At 46.7% G+C, this 21,537-nt stretch overlaps 1 protein-coding gene across 2 annotated transcripts; it reads left to right on the top strand.

The window, feature by feature from the left end:
• Positions 1-227: 227 nt before the first annotated feature.
• FGFBP3 (fibroblast growth factor binding protein 3) lies at positions 228-2,148 on the top strand. 2 transcript variants are annotated; one of them, XM_050959717.1, is made up of 2 exons: positions 228-309; positions 1,252-2,148. In XM_050959717.1, the coding sequence occupies exon 2, from the start codon at positions 1,357-1,359 to the stop codon at positions 2,122-2,124; it is 768 nt and encodes a 255-aa protein (XP_050815674.1). In that variant the 5' UTR covers positions 228-309; positions 1,252-1,356; the 3' UTR covers positions 2,125-2,148. The 2 variants fall into 2 exon arrangements, with proteins under 2 accessions (XP_050815674.1, XP_050815675.1); XM_050959718.1 differs by having other exon boundaries at positions 284-368.
• Positions 2,149-21,537: the final 19,389 nt, after the last annotated feature.

The raw sequence follows: 21,537 nt of genomic DNA, 5'->3' as shown, positions 1-21,537 counted from the left end.
ACAGCATTTGATTAAATAAACATCCTGCCTTATAAACCATGCAGCATATAGGTTTATCATTGAGTGGAATAGTGTAAACATTATGTCAAAGAAGTTCTGTTTTAAGGACTCCCTCTCTCTCTCTCTCTCTTTGGGTGGGTGTATGTGTGTGTTTGCATGCACCAGGCTGGGGAGGAGCATAGCCTGGGGTAGCCACTCCTGTGCTATTGATAATACATTCATGCTCCATACACCCTTCTAACACAGACTAATCCTACATGCAGACTCACACACTTTTCTAATAGACTACTTCACCTCACGCAGTGCACGGTAAGTTTAACCAAAGAAGGAAAACAGGATCTGATTTTGTAAGGAAGTTTTGTTTTGAGGTGAGTTTGTTAGTGAACTCTGGCCACACATTATCTTTGATGCTAGAATTAGAAAGAGATTTGTTCTCCAATCATGTTGCCAGTGGCCTTGTATCCATATTTACAAACATCTTTCTGTTTGTTAAGACTTTGACTCTTAACTAATTTAGAGAATTTATTTTGCACTGGGGAATACAGCAAAGAGAAGTTTAGAATGCAGTGAAGCGGTTGTTAACTTGCTTTAGCTATGTAAGGAAAAAGAGAGAGCATAAAGCTGGAAAACAATATTGTAGAGAAAAATCTTTGTCTATCGTTGATGGTGTTCTAAGAACCAATCTGCATAGCATAATATGTCAAAGCAAAAACAAAGCAGAGTTTGGTTATTGCAAATGATGGCATTATCTATCTTCAGTATACAGATTTCAAGTTTGTGTAATAAAACCGCAAGTGAATACCTCAGGAACAGAAATTGTTTATAGTAAAACCACCCATCTGTGGAGAGTGCAGAGATGTGGTGACTTCTGTGATTAACGGTGCCGATTAGTGAATGACCCTTTCTGACAAAGACTAAGAGCAGCACATCCCTTGGTCTTATATTTGATTAGGATTTAGGGAGCACTAATGAATTAATGTTTGCAGGGAGATATGAAGTAAACAGCTATATTCATGACAAGTATTAATGTCTATTATTACGGAAGGTGCTGTCTCAGCAACCTTTCAGATACGGTTAATAAAGGCGTTATAAATGCTTCATAAATAATAACAGTGATCTAGTGGGGCATGCCCAATGCTGATGCGCGTGTGCTCGATGAGAGATGCATATTAATAATAATTAGCCATGCCTGTGGCTGTGTCGCTATGCTGCATGCTCCCTGCTAAGTGTGCGCCCTGTCTGTCTCTCTAGGGCTCGGGGGATGCCGAGGGCCCCTCGCTCCTTCGCCGGGACTCTCCATCCCTGCTGCACTTGCATGACAAAAGGCAGCCGCAGCAGCTCCACTGACCTAATGAGATGAGGGTCTCCGGAGCCCTTCCACTGAGCCTCCTGCTCCTGGGCTGCCTGGGGGGCGCCGCCAGCGGGCAGGCCCGAGGGGCTGGTGAGAATGCGGAGCGCCCCGCGCCCTGGGCGCAAGCCGGGCAGTTCTCTACCCGGGAGCAGCATGTGTGCAGCTGGCAGCTGGTCCGACGGGAGGAGGCCACCGAGCTGCAGCTGAGTTGCCAGGCGCCTGGAGAGGGCGGCAGCGAGGGGCTCCGGTGCGCGTACCGGGGCCAGCCGGAGCGCTGCGCTGCCTACGGCGCCAAGAGCCGCCAGTACTGGAAGCAGATCCTGGGCAAGCTGCGCCGGAAGCGCCACCCCTGCCAGGATGGCAGCCCGCTCAAAGCCCGGCTCTGCAGCAGCAAGAAGGGGCCGCCCGAGGCGCAGCTGCGCTTAGCACCCCCCAGCCCCAGCCCTGCGGCGCCTGGGGCCGCCGGGGGCCCCGCCAGAGGCAACGCCAAGGGCCAGGGCAGTGTCCAGGAGGCGCCTACACTGCAGCAGCCCGGGGCCCCCGGCGCCAAGGCGATGAGCAGCGGGGCACACGCTGGTGCCCCGGAGAAGCGGGGCAAGGCGGGCAAGAGGAAAGGGGGTCCCGGCTCCCCGCTGCCCCCCGAGCGGCGGCCGCCCACGGCTGGGGGGAACCCGGAGCCGCCCACGGAGCTGAGCGAGGACCTGGCCGAGACCTACTGTGCGGAGCAGTGGCACTCGCTCTGCAGCTTCTTCGTCAACTTCTGGAACGGCTGAGGGCACAGGGCGGCGGCGGGGGGCGAGGAAAGGGGGAGACGGGCGGGGTGGGGGGAAGGGTCGGGCCCAGGCGGGTGAGTGGGGCGGAGCTGGGGGTAGGACCGTGCAGCCGTGGGACACCCGGGTGGGGGGAGGGGTATAACTTACTCATTGGTACTAACCCTACAGCCGCTGCTAAGCCCGGGGCAGGGCGGGAGCTGTGGCCAGGCCTTTGCAGGGGGGGTTATTGGCTAACATGACTGACCAGTCCTTCCTTCCACACTAAACAACCGTGCCGCGTGTAGTCTGCGCTGCTGTTTCGGAGGTTTCTGCTCTGGGGGTGACATGCGCCCCATTGCCTACGTTCCGGTAGTTAACTCCTAGATTTTCTGTATTGTGACTCGCGTTTACTCGCTGGGAAAGGGCTTTCCCTTGTTCACCAGGACCAAATGTGTGCCAGTGAGTTGTATTGCAGATGCTGATGGGTGCAACATTAATAAAGATGCAACTCTTTTACAGCAGCGTGTGTGTGATCTCTGACTTGCCCCAGCCTGCTTGTGGTTGTGATGCCACAACTGAGCCCGGCAGGACCAACTGAGGAGTTGAGGAAGCAGTGCCTTACATTAACTGGCTGTTAACATGATTCCCTGAAGGTGGATAAGGGCCATGAGATCTTGAAAGACTTTCCGAGGTGGCAGGACGCCTACACAGCACTGGGGCAACAGTGAAATTATACCCCTTTGAGAATATTGTGCAAACCTTTCATCCTACTGAAGCTAGCCATTCATACAAGACTTAGTTTCTTTTCTAGTCTATTGTGAAAAGCTCCAGCAAAACAACAGTCAATATTTATGTGGCTATAGAGGCTGTCACTGTAAGCTATTGCTTTCTCTGTTTCTTGTGTCCTGCATTGTGGAATGCTGAGAAACACTTACTGAAAGGGACCTACTTTCTCTAGGTGCCCTGGGAATATGCTCTCTTTTCCTCTACCCATGCAAATGAAACATTTTTCAGTTAATATGCATTAAAATACACTCCTCTGAGTCATAATTTAGGTACTTTTTCCTTAGCTTATTATTTAACTCGCTTTGGTTGGTATTCTTTCAAAGGTGACACCCCCCACTCACCTTTTCATAGCACTTCTGCAGCACCATTTGCATCAGTTTTCAGAAAATAAATTGAAACAGTTGTCTCCATTGACCCAGTTCACCCCTGTTTTTCCTCAGGAAAGTGTCAGTTATTACACTTCACTTACTTATGGCCTCACCTCACTTATATTTAGTCTCATATTCATGTGTGATTGTGTGGCTGCCATGGAAACCCTCAACCATGTAACTAGCCTTTCCTCAGTACCTTAATGGGACTGCTGGCAAGAAAAAAGAAAGAGAGAGGGGTTGTCGAATCAGGTCCATATACTAGTTATGTTGATTTTTGTAAATATAAATCTAGGGCCCAAGCCTGCAGCTGCTTATGCACATGAATGGTCCCACTGAATTGAACTCAGAGGGACTTGCATGTGTAAAGTTACTCTTGTACATAAGTGTTTACAGATGTGGTGGTGTTGATTTTAACTGCCTCTCTTCTCATTTCAAAAGGTGTGGCAATTTTATTTTTTTTTAATCAAAGACCTGTACTTATAATGGCGAAGTGTGATGTTCTGGCTTGAATAGGATAATCAAAAAGAAGAGCAATGTAAACAAAATGTTGATCTTATTATATAAACCATCAAAGGAAAACCAGAATTGCTACATACTGAATAGAGAATTTCTATGAAAGTCAACAGGAATTTCACATACAATTGCTGGAAGAATATGGCTCTTGGTTTTTAAAAGCTACGACATGCTGCTGAAAAAAAATCCAACCTTTTGTCGTATAGTGTACTATGTAAATTAAGAGACAATAACCAGCTGGCTGAGGTTCTTATTTATATATTTTACCTGATGGATGTTTTCAGTGCAGCTATAAAGACTGGAAGACAGCTGATGTCTTCCCCAAATAACTAGTTTCTAGATGAAAGATGAAAATAATATTGGAAATGACCCACCTTAAAATAGACCCTGACAGTTTCAAAAATCATATAATAAAATACTAAAAAATACACTAAACAAAAAGCCCTTGAAGAGTTTGCTCCTTTCTTGCCTAAACCTCTTTGTGATGTCAGTAGGAACAAGAATGTAGAGTGGGGTCCTATTTTGGGGTAGGGGAAGATGTATAGGCTCAATCGAGTTTTGATTAAGTCAGTGGCAAGATTGTGATTGACTTCAAACAGTTGCTGTTGTTTCTAACAGGTGAGAAAAGGATTCCTAAAAGTGAACTCAGTTTAGAGATTTGAGTCTCAGTTTTTAAATCAATGGGAGTTTTGTAGTTAACACAAAGGAACATTTAAATGGAGAGGAAAATGCTTTTCTCACATCAATAATGCATTATCCAGTCTTTACAACTGGAACTATTTAAGTAGTTTATTTTTATTGGATGGGCTTGATATTTTAGAGATAAACAAGTCAGTCATTTAGGTTCTGGTCCTCCAATCACATTGATGTGGGCAAATTCACGAGCCTCACTGATGTCCTTGTCTCTCCATATGGGGGCCTACTCAGCATGAAGCAGTTTCAGGATCATAGTTCTAAATTCTGCTTTGACTCACTCTCTGCACTTATAAGCAGTTCAGTACATGCCCCATGCCACAAGCTTCTTTGAGACTTCTTTATACACTTGATCATTTCTGGCACTCTTTCTGATTTGCTCACCTCACACCAGAGATTTACCAGAATTCATCTGTGTTCTTCTGGTCTGGTAGCAGCATGTTTGGTGTGGGGCTCCTGTGTACTATGGGCCATAGCTAACATGAGAGACTACTAGATGTATTTCCAGGTATGCAGTCTGCATGGAAAGGAGAAACACTAAGCAGCTGCATTTGAACTATATTTGGACCGGGGTTACTTCTGTTCCCTGGGAATCAAGTGGGAAGTTTTGGGGTCAAAGGACAAACACAGGGCCAGGCAATTTTGGGATTACATTGGTGGAATCTCCAGATGTGAGTCTGGGTACTCAGGCTTGAGCTGCATCCACACTGCAAAATGACAGGGTTTGGACCCAAATCCCATTAAGAGTCAGGCTCAGATGCCATCTCCCTGAGGTGGGTCCTAGGACTTAGGTCTGAGGGTTTGCTGAGCCAGGTCAGAAAGGAGTGTGCATAGATAACAGGGAAGTTTGGTCTCAAACCTGAGCCTGCAGCCAGGTTTACAAAGCAGTACAGACAAACACATAGGGAAAGACACAGTGTCTTTGTGGACAGCATAATGAAAGCCTCTGCCCATTGTGCAGCAGTGGTCATTAAGAATACAGAATGGGATAGAAATTATTGAAAATATTATAATGCTTTCACATAAATGAATAATACTGTATGCTCTTATCTGGAATACTGCATTCAATGTGGAGCATGTTATCTGAAAAGAGACATAGCACAAATAGAAAGGATTCCAAGATGGGATACAAGAATAGTTAGATGCATAGAGCGAGACAGTTATGAAATCAAACTGTAAAAATGGAATTGTTCAGTTTAGAGGAGAAACTATTAAGAGGCACATGACAGAATGATATAATAAATGGAACAGAGAAGGTAAAGTTATGAGAGGGTAAAAAGGAGCACCTAATACAATAATAAGGGGATGGCAGATGAAATTGAAAAGCAAACAGTTTAAAACTAATGAAAGGAAATACTTGAAATAAATAGCATGTGGAACTCATTGCCACAAAATACTTAAGGCCAAAAGTTTAGCAGGATTAAAAAAGAATTGGGTGTTATTTGGATAATGAGAACATTCAGTTACTGTATATGGGGTAATTTATTGTGTCTTGATATAAATCCTCATACTTTCAGGCCATAATCAATGACAAGTGGACAGGGCTCAGTAAACAACTTTCCTTAATGGGCAGGTTAATCCATAATTGCCCCCTGTGTAGTTTCTTGCACTTTCCCCCAAAGCATCTGATACTGGCTACTGTCAATCAGCATATTGGACTATGTGGACCATTGGTTTGATCTGGTATGGAGATTCTTATGTTGAAAGTAGTAAGGGAAAAAATCCTTGTGTGTTCTTGAAACAGTACTCCTGAGTGCAGCAGTTTGACCATCCCACAAAATAGAAGATAAATTAGAATACAACATTAAATATAGCTGAGCAACACAACAGTAAACTGTATTTGGCATGCAATGCTATAAGTTGTAAACATCTCTAATGTTTTCACTGGTGATCTAAACCAGAATTTGAACACTGATTTCCAGCTGCTAAGCCTAGTGAAATATAGTTGCTCTGAAGCCTCCATTAAAATCAGGATGGGGGGAGGGAGATATATGAAGGGAGTGTACTATATAGAATATTCATTCCTTAACGAATTTCCACAGGAGCTAACTGTGGATCCAGATAAAAGATGGTTCAACAGAATGGCTGAATCTCCACCGAATAGGTTTCAAAGATAAAAGATTTAGGCTCCTTAATATTCTGTTGAATACAGTCCTCAATTTGTGCACTTCCTTCCCAAGTCAGACAGCACAGAAATTAAAGAATTTACTTACTGAAAACATGTACCAAAATGTGTAGCTACTTCTTTTTACAAGTCTACTTAAATAACATTTTCTAACAGGCCTATTTTTTCTCTGCCAAACAGACAGTTTTTGCAGGCCAAAAAAAGGCAGAGGCAGCTTTAAAGAGGAGGTATTTTTGGTTCCAAGGAGTGATTTACATTTGCACACAATGAACTTTTAAAATTTTCCAGAAATGAAAGTGTGTAAATCACTCTAGATAAGGACATGAGGAGGGATTGCAAGATTTCCTTAACATTCCTTTTGTCGCAGGATAAAAAAGACTTGAAATAGAAACAGAAGTGATTCTAAAAGGTTCAAATGCTTCTGAAAAGTAGAGGTTACTTACCTTGAATAGCAACAGTTCTTTGAGATGTGTCCCCCTGTGGCTGCTCCATGTCAGTTTGTGCACACCTGTGCACTCTGGATCAGAGAGTTTTCATCAGCAGTGACTTTGGGTCTGCAACTGTGCCCTAGGCACCCTCAAGCTCTGCTACAAGGGCATACGGGGGGGCGGACTCACCACCAACACTCCAGTTCCTTCTCAACTATGAAAGTCCAGTAAGAGACTCCAAGGCAGAGGGGAAGGTGGTTAGGTTGTGGATCACCTACAGGGAAACACATCTCAAAGAACTCCAGTTACCGTACAAGGTGAGTGACTGCTCCTTCTTTGAGTAGTGTTGCTAGGGTGCTCCCCAACAGGAGACTCCTGAGCAGTACCTCCATGATGGAGGAGGGTACTGATGAGGTGGATTCAGCTCTGGAAGAATTCACAAGAGCATAGTGCTGGTAGAACGAGTGTAACGAAGACCTGATGGCTGCTCTGCAGATATCTGGGATAGGTATGTTTCTCAGCAGGGCAAAAGAGGTAGCTTGACCCCTGGTGGAGTAAGCAATAACTCTCAGAGACGGAAACCCCCTGAGGCTTTGTAACAGGTTAAGATGCATCCAGCAGCCCATTTGGACCATCTTTGAGTGGGAATTGCCTGTCCTTTAGTTCATTCTGCAATTGAGATAAAAAAATCTGGGTGAAGCCCTAAAGGACCTAGTCCTGTCTAGGTAAAATGCAAGAGCTCTTCTTATATGCAGTGTATAAAGGCTCATTTCTTCTTTTGAAGAACCCTCTAACATACAAAAATGAACTGTAGAAATTAAATTATCTATTTAATTGTGGGTAGGCAATGGGTTATTTTTGCTACACAGTTTAAGAAGCCACAGTTACAATCATTTTGTCAGATACAGAATTTTATTACATTGTTGTGTGCATACAAATATTTTAAATAATTTACTAGCTAAATTTATGAGTAATTTGCTGGACACTGGCACCCTGAATATCCTTGGGGGCTACAAAGTTTATTGCAGTGTCACATACAAAAGAAACTCACATTCCTAAGGCCACTATATGTTGTTAATAATAACTTGGCAAAATTGGTTTCACTGGACTTTCCCCATCTCCCATCTCTATTACATCTTCCTCCTTCAGAGTTTGAGAAACTTGCCCAAAGTTTCATATCTAACATTGTCTTTTGCTTAAACTAGGCTCACTTCATTCCAATACATTTTAAGATATGTATCTGGATGGAAACAAAGCATTGAAAGGGCATCATGTTTTGATATCTTAATAGAGAAGGACAGAAGATGATGCTTTAAGAAATTAGAACTTTTATGTCAGTGCAAGATTCTATTGCTAGGGACAAGATTCTGTGGAAGTCAACTGGGGGAAAAAAAACTTGATATGGCTAAACTACAGAAAGTTTCCCCAAGAAACTTCAGTGGCCATGAAATGTAAAACAATGTAAATGACTGCTGGAAGCTGTTGCTAGGCAACTAGTGCTCCACATAAATGGTGAAGAAGTTCCAGACCAGCTTGTAGTTTGACAGTTGGAAACAGAGCTGGCTGGTCACATGACAACGTTTGGGCTGCAGACCCCAAATCTTTGATCAGTAGTTTCTTTTGTTTTTGTGTACAAAGACCACAATGGGAATTATTCTTTCCTAGCTCCTGCCCTGGGTACTTAGGCATTTAAATTGCCTAACATCAGAAAAAGGGGGAGGGAAGTGTTGGGGAGGGATGCCTGGGCAAGATGCCACTCTTTATTTGCTGAACAATCTAAAAATGTAGTTCCTATTAAGTGTCTCAGAAACTAAATGTTCACTGAATTGCCATGATGCTTCCTGTGTGTCGTCTTCACTCTGTTCACTGTCAAGTCTGCCTGGGAGATTTGTTTAAGGTTGCCAGAAGAGACCAAATTCTGACTTCATCTACCACATTGTTCATATTCACTGGCACTAAAATATTGTGGATCCATTCTTAGTGAAAAGAACCGGTGTAATGAAGTCTAATGAGCAATCCCTAGACTGCTTGGAAGCGCTCTGCCTGAGAGGGTCACCTAAGCGTTAAGCCTGAATACTCCCTTCAACCTACATTGAAGAGTTTGAATGAAAAACTCACATTAAAATAATGTCACTGACTCCTTAATTGTCAATTACAACTAACAGAAGAGTAGAGCTATGCATTATTATGAAAGAGCAAAAGCCATAGATCAGCCAAATCTCCTCCACATGAAATTGCAGCAATTTAAATCAATACATTTTATACAGTATGTGCCCACTGTTATGTGTAGATTGCTTCAATACATTACAGGTCCTGCCCTATATGTGAACTACTCATGACTTTTATATAAAATAGAAAATAATGATATCTATAAAAACAAGCTCTTTCCAGGACCCTATTCTGCAACTCCCACTGAAACATTTCAGCTGTTCACTCTCTCTCATTTTGAAACTGAAATCTGTTGGTGCAGAGGGTAAACCTGTACTTAACATATGGAGTTGTGCTCAGTTTCTGACCTCCACCTTTAGGTCTCAGTTCCATCATTGTGAAATCCTTATGTATAACCTTAAAGTTCTAGCAGTTGGGCTCCCATTCAGCAAAACGCTTAAGCATGTGTTTAAGTCCCATTGGCTTAAAGTTAAAATTAAATATGCATTTAAATTAAAATTAAATATGCATTTAAATAATTGGTTGAACTGGGGCCTTAATCAGGACAGCAAAGTTCTTTAATTTTCACAGATCTCTGTGAGAAACTGGTTTGAGGAAAGCGAAATCAGATCCATATTTCTCATAAACAGATCTATGTTTAGCTTGTATTGGCTTGAATGAGTTTTTTCTCCTGCAGTATGACTCTATTTGTCCTGATGGAATCCTCAGTAATTTCCTCATCAGACCTAACCTAGCTCAGTGCCTAAACTTCTTACCAGTACTTACCTAGGGAGAAGATTCTAAAGCAGAGGTAGGCAACCTATGGCACAGGGGCCGAAGTGGCACACGAGCTGATTTTCAGTGGCACTCACACTGCCCAGGCCCAGGTCACTGGCTTGGGGGGCTTTGCATTTTAATTTAACTTTAAATTAAGCTTCTTAAACATTTAAAAACCCTTATTTACTTTACATACAACAATAGTTTAGTTATATATTATAGACTTATAGAAAGAGACCTTCTGAAAACATTAGAATGTATTACCGGCACGCGAAACCTTAAATTAGAGTGAATAAAAGAAGACTCGGCACAGCACTTCTGAAAGGTTGCTGACCCCTGATCAACAGTAATATGGTTCAACTGGTGGTCAGTGTCTTCTTGTATGCACATCTAAGCTGAACATCATTCTACAGCTTGGAAAGTGTGTCTGCATGTGGGATACTGAGAGACTAAGGAAGGCTGTGGAGAACAGAGGTTAGTTGTCAGGATTTTGAAAACAGATATAAACTGTGGTTTTAATTGTTTTCCAGCAGCACGGGGGGAGATGAGAGTTCGTTTTGAATTTTAGTCTCATCATTATCTTTACATATCCATTTGCACACTTACTCCTTGGGACAAGTGAGGAGCCAGAGTTTTGTCAAATGATCTCTATTCAGATAGATCCCTATTGACTATATCCCTATACAATACTACATATGTAAATTATTTCACATCTGATTAGTGGTAATTAATGTTTTCTGCATGGGTCCAAGATCCAACTGTTTGAGTGGGTATCCTCAAAAATTTTAACTTTTTTTCATATATCTGCATTGTGGAACAGAGTGCCAGAATCAAGCCCTTAACAAACAGAACAATAAGACAGGGGCACAGGACAGCAACAATTTAAATGAAAGCAAGTTGGATAACTGAACCTTAAGTCTTTAGTGACTTCTCATTAAATAACCGTAAAATAATATTGCCCTACCTTGCACCATGAGCCTTTTACTGAAATTCACAGTAAAATCAAACAATACAACAGACACTTCAGCAGCAGACTTTCCAATTTTCACTACCACCTTAAACAACTTACTCTGCTAATAATTTGGATTTAAGGATTTCATGCCCAATCTATAAACATAATTACATTTGGGAAGCTTTTAAACAGAAGGCATTATAGAGTTGAGATTAATTCTCCCAGTGTTTCATTAAGGGAGGGGATCTATCAAGTACAATCATGTAGAAAATATTATACAGCTTTAGAAATAATTGAGGCTTGTAGGGCTTAACATGGTTTGGTATGTGCCTTGCTTTGTTAGATTTGTACAGTCTCTGTTACCCTCAGTGTAAGGAAAATATTTTGTTCTATTTATTTCAAGTATTCAGAAGGTTAATGATGCATGTGCCTTGGAAGGGGGAAAAGGGCGTGAGAGGGAAGGCTGCACCATCCTTAACTCAGCCCACATTCCAGATTTCTGAATAGAAGAAATGGCCTGATCGCTATGGTGTGATTTTTACTCATCAAAATGCAGCCTTCCCACAGAACAGGTCCCTCCCTCCTTCTCCTGGAATACCACGTGCCTCGCAGTCACATTACATTCCACTTGACTCAAACACAGTCTTGAATGATTACAAAGAGAAACACTGAAAATTCTCATGGTCTTAGAAAATTAAGAAAATGCACAAATACAGCAAAAATAACTTCAGCTTCATAACAACAAGGACAAGGTTACACCCTGTAATCTGGAAGCATTCTTTATTAACCCTTATAATCTGAAACTGTATATAGTTTATGCTTGATATTAATGTGTACCTTATGAAGGAGACTTTGCCTGATGTTGGCTTGCTGTACTTATCTTGCTGTTAGAAAGACAGTATTGGCTTCACTTTAGCAGACGTATATTTCAATTGGCTGTAGTGAAAAACATATGTAACACTGCAAGGCTATTAAATTCATACAATGCGCCTTTTTGAGTGGCATAATTCATGTACATAATATTTTTATTATATACAAACCATAATGAACATTTAAATGTTACTTTTAGAATTTTGTTAGATCACCGATACATGTCCTATGATTAAATCTCAGATGAAATTGAGAACCTTTTAAAATAAAACTCTTCAGGATTAAACCTGATCTTAATTTCAGATTTCTATTTTGGCTATATTTTCTATTTAACATTTCTCAAATCAGAAGACATTTCATGAAATAATTATGAACACAGAATTAAATAACTTTTGTAATATATAAATATAAACACACACAGATTATATTGAATTTATCAAAGGAAACAAGTAAAAGAATATTTGGGTCTATAAAAAAGATCCAAATCTTAAAGTGCAACATTTTACTTAAGATTTATGCAGAATAGTTGATAATTTCCTAGAAAACTCTTAAAGGGTTTGATCCTGCAAATCATACTCATATAAATATTCCTTATTCATAGGAGTATCACAGTGAACTCAGTAGGTTTACTTACATTAGTAAGGATTGGGCCACCAAAGTGTCTGAAGAATATGAGGTCTGAATTACAGAGATCCACAGAATCATGCACAGTTAGGCTTTTCTAGTAGCATTTACTGTGTATGACATTCAGCTTTGGAACTACAATTATATTAAATATATCAAAATCAAACCTCAGCTAATCTAGAGAAACTTTGGAAAGGGAGAGCCAATGCAGGAGTTTTTCAAAGCTTTTTTTTTTATTTTTTTTTTAAGAATTATAAAATTATAGTACGCTTCTCAAAAGACCCACTTTGAACAGCATAATGTTTTGCAATGAAGCAGGCAAGATCTAAAAGAAATGTACGTAGTCTGCAATCAGTGTGCATATTTTATATTTTTCTTTTCAGAGCAAAACCTTTCAAAATTAGACACTTAACATTACTATTCTGTTGACAGGAAAGGATTAAAAAGAAGGCAATACAGTGGAATATCATTTCATGTTAGTGGAGACAAGATGTTAAGGATATACAAGTAATCTTTTGTCTCTACCCAAGGACAAACAGTATTAAATTTATATGCATGCTTCTGTCCTGACAGCAAAGGACTTCCACACAACTCTTACTGAGGGTTAATAGCTCTTTGAGATTCTACTCTCTAATGTACCTTGGCATGAAATGGTCTCTCCTGATTCATCTCCCCTTTTAATAGTAGCTCCAAGACTACAAGCACTTTTTTTTTTAGGTTCTTTTATCCCCAGCTGAAGCAATCTGCATTTTCATTGGATCTGAGACCACATAGCGTGAACATTTTTTTCCTTTCCAGTTCTATTCTCCAGCAGCCCTCGGCAGACAGTTAGGCAATCTGAAGAACCTATTGAATATAGGGCACGATGTCATGCCACCCATAGAGGGGCCAATGAGGACTCTCCTTTGGACCATCACAAGGAGAAATGTACATATTGGACTGTATTTTAACAGCTTCTAGGAGCATTGTAAACCTCTGTGAGTTCACTGTAAATAGTAAGGGAACCTTAAGGGCTTTATTCCGTTGGTTTTTTGTTATTTTTTAAATTTATCTTTGCTAAGTCTTCATGGTGCAGGAGTCACACAGTAACATTAAATATCAGCAAACATCTCTCTCTGCACTTCAGAAGATTTGTTTGGTTCCCATCGATATAAGATAAAAGCCCAAATCCTCGTGTCTGTCTTTGGAGTGGACAGTGCAACTCAGGAGGGCCTGGCTGTGAAGGGAGCCCTAAGGCCCAGGCCAGCTATGTGCCATGCTGGTCTGCAGGAGCAGTCCAAGGCTGACGGCACTTACACTAGCTGCCCACATTCTGAAGGTATGTCTACACTGCAATTAAACACCCATGTGTAATAACCTTAGTCCCAGATTTGGACCTTAGCGTCCAAAATATGGGGGTTAGCATGAAAACCTCCAAGCTTAGTTACCAGCTTGGACCTGGTACCTGCTGCCACCACCCAAAAAATTAGAGTGTTTTGGGGCACTCTGGTCCCTCTGAAAAACCTTCCCTGGGGACCCCAAGACCCAAATCCCTTGAGTCTCACAACAAAGGGAAATAATCCTTTTTCCCTTCCCCCCTCCAGGTGCTCCTGGAGAGATACACAGACACAAGCTCTGTGAATTCAAACAGAGTGAATCTCCCTCTCTGTTCCCAATCCTGGAAACAAAAAGTACTTTCCTATTCCCCCCAGAGGGAATGCAAAAATCAGGCTAGCGATCCAACACACAAATCTCCCCTTGATTTCTTCCTCCCACCAATTCCCTGGTGAGTACAGACTCAATTTCCCTGAAGTAAAGAAAAACTCCAACAGGTCTTAAAAGAAAGCTTTATATAAAAAGAAAGAAAAATAAGTACAAATGTTCTCTCTGTATTGAGATAATACAACACAGGGTCAATTGCTTAAAAGAATATTGAATAAACAGCCTTATTCCAAAAGAATACAAATCAAAGCACTCCAGCACTTATATTCATGCAAATACCAAAGAAAAGAAACCATAGAACTTACTATCTGATCTCTTTGTCCTTACACTTAGAAACAGAAGACTAGAAAGTAGAAAAGACGGTTACTTACCTTTGTAACTGTTGTTCTTCGAGATGTGTTGCTCATATCCATTCCAGTTAGGTGTGCGCGCGCCGCGTGCACGTTCGTCGGGAAAACTTTTACCCTAGCAACCCAGTCGGGTCGGCTGGGCGCCCCCTGGAGTGGCGCCGCCATGGCGCCCAATATATATCCCAGCCGACCCGGCCACCCTTCAGTTCCTTCTTGCCGGCTACTCCGACAGTGGGGAAGGAGGGTGGGTTTGGAATGGATATGAGCAACACATCTCGAAGAACAACAGTTACAAAGGTAAGTAACCGTCTTTTCTTCTTCGAGTGATTGCTCATATGCATTCCAGTTAGGTGATTCCCAAGCCTTACCTAGGCGGTGGGGTCGGAGCGAGATGTGGCGGTATTTAAAACTGCTACGCCAAAGGCCGCATCATCTCTAGATTGTCTGACTAACGCATAGTGATCGGTGAAAGTGTGTACCGATGACCAGGTCGCCGCACGACATATCTCCTGAATAGGCACGTGCGCCAGGAAGGCCGCTGATGTCGCCTGGGCTCTTGTGGAGTGTGCTGTGAGGTGGCCAGATGGGACACGAGCCAAGTCGTAGCATGTGCGGATGCAAGCAGTCACCCAGGAGGAGATCCTCTGAGAGGATATAGGTTGTCCCCTCATGCGTTCTGCAATCGCTACGAAAAGCTGAGGGGACTTCCGAAACCCCTTGGTTCTCTCGATGTAGAAGGCAAGCGCTCTACGTACATCCAAGGAGTGTAGATGTTGCTCCCGCCGAGAAGAGTGTGGTTTCGGAAAGAAGACGGGAAGGAAGATGTCCTGGTTGGTATGAAAGGTGGACACCACCTTAGGGAGGAACGCCGGGTGGGGTCGTAGATGTACCTTGTCCTTATGGAAGACGGTGTAAGGTGGGTCCACTGTGAGAGCTTTCAGCTCTGAGACCCGTCTGGCCGATGTAATGGCCACCAGGAAAGCTGTCTTCCATGATAGGTGTGTGAGCGAGCATGTCGCCAGTGGCTCGAATGGTGGGAGCATGAGCCTGTTCAGGACTAAGTTAAGGTCCCACGTAGGGGCAGGGCGGCGTACAGGCGGGTATAGTCGCTCCAGTCCTTTAAGAAATCTGGCGACTAGCGGATGAGAAAATATGGAGCGGCCACCTTCACCTGGCCGGAAGGCTGAAATGGCCGCTAAGTGCACCTTTAAGGAGGAAGTTGCCAGGTCCTGCTGTTTAAGGTACCATAGGTAGTCGAGGATTGTGGAAACTGGGGACTGCGTGGGGTTCACCCCTTGGGAAGCGCACCAGCAAGAGAAGCGTTTCCATTTGGCCCTGTACGTAGAGCGAGTGGAGGGCTTCCTGCTGTTAAGAAGTATATGTTGGACCGGCGTAGAGCAGCTGAGCTCTGCCGAGCTCAGCCATGTAGGAGCCACGCCGTGAGATGAAGGGCTCGCAGGTCCGGGTGGTGAAGCGTGCCATGATCCTGGGTAATTAGGTCTGGATGGAGAGGAAGGTGAATTGGGGGGTCCACAGATAGGTTCATCAAGGTGGTGAACCAGTGTTGTCTGGGCCACGCAGGTGCGATCAGTATCAGGTGAGCCTTGTCTCTGCGCAACTTCAAGAGGACCTTGTGCACCAGGGGGAACGGAGGGAAGGCATACAGGAGATGGCGGGTCCACGGCAGGAGAAATGCATCCGTGATCGACCCCAGGGAGAGACCTTGAAAGGAGCAAAACTCCTGGCACTTCCTGTTGGACCTGGTTGCAAAGAGGTCTATGCGGGGAAACCCCCACCTCTGGAAGATGGAATGGATGACGTCTGGTCTGATCGACCATTCGTGGCAGAGAAAGGATCGGCTGAGGTTGTCCGCCAGCGTGTTCTCGACCCCTGGGAGAAAGGATGCCACTGGGTCTATCGAGTGGGCTATACAGAAGTCCCAGAGTCGAATGGCCTCTTGGCACAGTGGAGATGACCGGGTTCCCCCCTGTTTGTTGATATAATACATGGCCGTTGTGTTGTCCGTGAGTACGGAAACACAACGGCCTTGGAGGTGACGGAGAAATGCCTGGCAGGCAAGGCGGACTGCCCTTAGCTCCCGGACATTTATGTGGAGTGACAGCTCGAGGGTCGACCACAGGCCCTGGGTGCGCAGGTTTCCTAAGTGAGCTCCCCAACCCAGGGATGACGCATCGGTTGTTAGAGTCACCGATGGCTGTTGCGGATGGAATGGCATCCCCGCGCATACCAACGATGGGGTCAGCCACCAGTCGAGGGAGCGGAGAGGATCGGGGGGCACCGTCACTAACACATCCGGGTGGTCTCTGCTTGGTCGGTATACTGAGTGAAGCCACGTTTGGAGGGGCCTCATTCTGAGTCTGGCATGCTTTGTCACGTACGTGCAAGCGGCCATGTGACCGAGGAGTGTGAGGCATGTCCGAGCCGAGGTGAGAGGGGATGCTTGCAAGCTCCGGATGATCGCCCCGATCGCCTGGAAACGAGGTTGAGGTAAGAAGGCCCTGGCCTGAATAGAATCCAGGGTCGCACCTATGAAGTCCAACCTCTGTGTTGGAACTAGGTTGGACTTCTCGATGTTGACCAGCAGTCCCAGTCGGGAAAAGAGGTCCGTGGCAGCCTCTACATGTCGTCGTACCTGCGACTGGGAGGAACCTTTCAGGAGCCAGTCGTCTAGGTACGGGAAGACGTGGATTTTCCGCCGACGGAGGTAGGCGGCCACGACGGCCATGCACTTGGTGAACACCCTCGGGGCTGTCGAGAGACCGAATGGTAGAACCGTGAACTGGAAGTGTTGATGTGTGACCGTGAAGCGGAGGTACTTCCTGTGCGGTGGGAAGATGGCAATATGGAAGTACGCATCTTTCATGTCGAGGGCGGCGTACCAGTCTCCAGGATCCAGGGATGGGATAATGGTTCCCAGGGAGATCATACGGAACTTCAACTTGAGCATCCACTTGTTGAGGCCCCGAAGGTCTAGGATGGGTCTGAGACCTCCCTTGGATTTGGGGATCAGGAAATAACGGGAGTAGAATCCCTTGCCTCTCTCGGCTAGAGGTACTTCCTCTATGGCCCCCGCCGCCAGGAGGGAGCGAACCTCCTGTAGAAGGGTTTGCTCGTGAGAGGGGTCCCTGAAGAGGGACTGGGAAGGGGGGCGGGAAGGGGGTGAAGAAGCAAATTGTAGATGGTATCCATGCTTCACTGTGCGTAGCACCCAACGGTCTGACGTTAATTGGGACCACGCTGGGAGGAAGCGGGAGAGGCGGTTGTAGAAAGTAGGGAAAGGATCCTGAATTGAGACTGATAAGCCGTCCCCGGGCGCACCTTCAAAAGCCGGACTTGGGGCCCGGTTGCGACTTGGAAGGCCCTTGGTTCTGGCCTCCCTGGGAGCTGGGTTGGCGTCTGCGTCCCCCGCGTCCACGCCGTCTATTGAGGTCTTGCCTCTGACGGGGTGGGAAGTATGGGCGCCGTGTTTGGGGCCTGAAGGGTCTGCGCTGGGTGGATGGGGTATGCATCCCTAATGAGCGAATAATGACCCTATTGTCTTTTAGGTTTTGCAATTTTGAGTCCGTCTTCTCAGAGAACAAGCCTTTCCCGTCAAAGGGTAGGTCTTGGATCGTGTATTGCAGCTCCGGAGGTAGTGTGGACGCTTGAAGCCAAGAGATGCGCCGCATTGTTACTCCGGACGCAATGGTTCTGGCTGCCGAATCAGCTGCATCGAGGGAGGCCTGGAGGGTAGTCCTGGCCACCTTCTTACCTTCCTCCAGGAATGCATTGAATTCTGGGCGTGAGTCGTGGGGGAGCAGTTCCGCGAACTTGCCCACCTCCACCCATATGTTGTGGTTATAACGCCCTAAAAGGGCCTGCTGGTTGGCCACACGGAGTTGCAAGGCCCCTGCTGAGTAGACCTTGCGACCCATGAGGTCCATGCGCTTGGCCTCTTTGGACTTGGGGGCCGGTGCCTGTTGTCCATGACGCTCCCTGTCATTGACCGACTGGGCCACGAGGGATGAGGGGGGAGGGTGTACATAGAGGTATTCGTACCCCCGAGAGGGTACCATGTACTTCCTCTCCACTCCCTTAGCTGTCGGAGGGATGGAGGCCGGTGACTGCCACAGGTTTTCGGTGGTAGATTGAATAGTCCGTATAAACGGCAGAGCTACCCGGGTAGGGGCATCTGCCGATAGTATGCTCACCACCGGGTCCTGAACCTCCGAGACTTCCTCCACGGGGAGGTTGATATTAAGTGCTACCCTACGGAGGAGGTCCTGGTGGGCCCTGAGATCTATTGGTGGAGGTCCCGATGTTGAAGTCCCCGCCACTGCCTCGTCTGGCGAGGAGGAGGAGGAGACACCGGGGATGATGTCCTCCTGTGCGGTGTCTCGCTGTTCCTCTGTTTCCAGCTCGTGACAGCCCGGTGAGTCTGGACGTGGCTGTTTGTCCGACTCAATCGCGGGAGGTCGGGAAACAGTGGCCTCTGGCACCCGATGCTCTGCGGTAGCGGGACGCGGCTGAGGTAGGGGGGCACCCTGGGTCTGTTGGTAAGCCCATGGTGTCCAGAAGCCCCACTGTTGGGCACTCGTGTCCTGTGTATGTGGGTCTTGAAACTCGCCCAGCGGTACTTCAGGTTCGTAATAACTACCCGCATGGGAGGATGCCGACGTGGCTCTTGATGGCCACGGTGGTGCTGCAAAGGTCGGTGCCGCGGTGCCGACCGACCTCACACCTCTGGATACTGGCGACCGGTGCTGGTATTGGTGGGGAGAGCGAGACCGGGACCTGCGACCGGCTCGGTGCCGGGAGGTCGACCGGGATCGCGAGCGCCGTTGTCTGGATCTGCTCCTGTAGGCGCGGTGCTCCCTGCGGTGCCGTGAGCTGGATCGGTGCCGGGAGTACTCAGTTGACGCACGTGACGTCGACCGGTGCCGGGAGCCTGACCGGTGCCGGGAGCCGGAGCGGTGCCTGGAGCCGGAGCGGTGCCGGGAGCGTGAGCGGTACCGAGGTGATCGGTGCCGAGAGCTCGACCGGTGCCTGGGTGATCGCCGACGAGGTGATCGGTGCCGGGAGCCCGATCGGTACCGGGATCGGGATCGAGATCGGGACCGACGCCGTGAGTCTGAACGTCGTCTTGAAGCTGAGCGTCTGCCGGATCGCGACCTAGAGCGGTGCCGGTCTGTTACACTGACCGAAGCTGGTCTGGTCAGGGTTGGCTTGCCCATAGAACACAGGACCCGCACCGGCGGTGCCGGGGGTAAGGGCATGGGTGCCTCCGTAATGGCGATCAGCTCCCTCGCCGCGGCAAATGTCTCCGGGGTAGTAGGTGTAGAGAGCTCTACCACTGCGTGTACCGGGGAGCTACCAGGTGCCGGACTCGACGGACCTCTCGGGGCCGGAGTCGACGGTACCGGTTTGGGCGGTGCCGCGGCTGGTATCGGTGCCGGGCCATCCGCTGTCTTCGCAGGGTCTGGCTGCGGGGCGGCTGATGGCGAGACGATTTGTGCCTTCGCCGCCTTTGGTCTCGGGGAGGTGGAGCGGCTTTGGCTCGGCTTCGGTGCCGCCTTCTTGGAGGAGGTACTCGGTGCCGCGGTGCCCTTGCTCACCGGCTTGCTTGCGCTCTGAGCCGAGGGCGAAGGTGTCAAGGCCGCTTCCATTAGGAGCTGTCTTAATCTAATGTCCCGCTCCTTTTTGGTCCTTGGCTTAAAGGACTTGCAGATTGAGCACTTAGCAGTTAAGTGCGACTCCCCTAGGCATTTTAAGCAGGAGTCATGAGGGTCTCCCACAGGCATAGGTTTATGGCAAGCCGCACAGGGCTTGAAACCTGATGAGCCGGGCATGGGCTCCGGCTCCCCGTGTGGGGGGAGGGGAGGGGGGGGTACCCCGATCCCCTCGTTACCACTAAAAACTAAACTAAAGCACTAAACTACTAACTATTGACAACTATAAACTATCTATATACAATGAGTAACTATATACCACGAAAGCTAAATGAGCTGCTAGGGAGTGTGGAGTTCAGCGAAGCCGCGCTCCACAGTTCCAACGACCGACACGGGCGGTAAGAAGGAACTGAAGGGTGGCCGGGTCGGCTGGGATATATATTGGGCGCCATGGCGGCGCCACTCCAGGGGGCGCCCAGCCGACCCGACTGGGTTGCTAGGGTAAAAGTTTTCCCGACGAACGTGCACGCGGCGCGCGCACACCTAACTGGAATGCATATGAGCAATCACTCGAAGAAGAACTACTTCTCCAAAGCTCAGAGCAAGCAGGCAGCCCGAAAACAAAGACAAAAACACTCAGTTCCCTCCACCCAAAGTTGAAAAAATCCGGTTTCCTGATTGGTCCTCTGGTCAGGTGCTTCAGGTGAAAGAGACATTAACCCTTAGCTATCTGTTTATGACACCATGGCTGGCCTGAACCCAGGCTCCAGCCTGAAGCTGAACATCTACACTGCAATTTTACACCCCAGACCTACAAGCCCGAGTCAGGTGACACAGGCCAGTCATGGATGTTTAACTGCATTGTAGACATACTTTTAGGGCAGAGGTCCCCAAACTGTGGGGCGTGCTCCCCTAGGAGGGTGCAGAGAAACACTCAAGAGGTGCGACTGGGGCCCAGGTCAGCCCACATGGGGGGCAGGGAGGGAGTGCCACCCAGCTCCGCTCTAGCCTCGGCCCCAGCTATTGGCCCTGGCTGCTGGCCCCATGCCCATACCCAGCTATGGCCCCAGCCTTGACCCCTTTATCCCTGTCCATGTCCCTGCTCTTGGTGGGCATGAGGTAAAAAGTTTGGGGACCACTGCTTTAGGGGTTAAGACAACCAAAAATCACCAGGGCACAGAGAAACCCATGCCTCTATGCCAACCTTGAGCTGGGCTTAGGGAGCCAGAGAGGGTTTTTTTAAGAGTGGTTACATCAGCTCTACACCACCAGGGGATCCCCCCATCCTTGCTTTGCGCCACTGGTTCAATACAAAGCAGCCCTAAAGCAGGGGAGGATCTGGGCTAAAGAATGTTCGAGCTTCTTCTTGAAGTAGATGTTGGCATGACAGCTAAAATATTAACACATGGGAGTTACGGCTATAATAT

This window comes from Gopherus flavomarginatus, chromosome 6 (assembly GCF_025201925.1).
Source record: "Gopherus flavomarginatus isolate rGopFla2 chromosome 6, rGopFla2.mat.asm, whole genome shotgun sequence".
NCBI classification, from domain to species: Eukaryota; Metazoa; Chordata; order Testudines; family Testudinidae; genus Gopherus; species Gopherus flavomarginatus.
This window is presented reverse-complemented; position numbering and strand designations above follow the sequence as displayed.

Excerpts from the sequence above, each read along its gene's own strand:
- FGFBP3 (XM_050959717.1), top strand. The coding sequence starts at position 1,357 with ATGAGGGTCTCCGGAGCCCTTCCACTGAGCCTCCTGCTCCTGGGCTGC.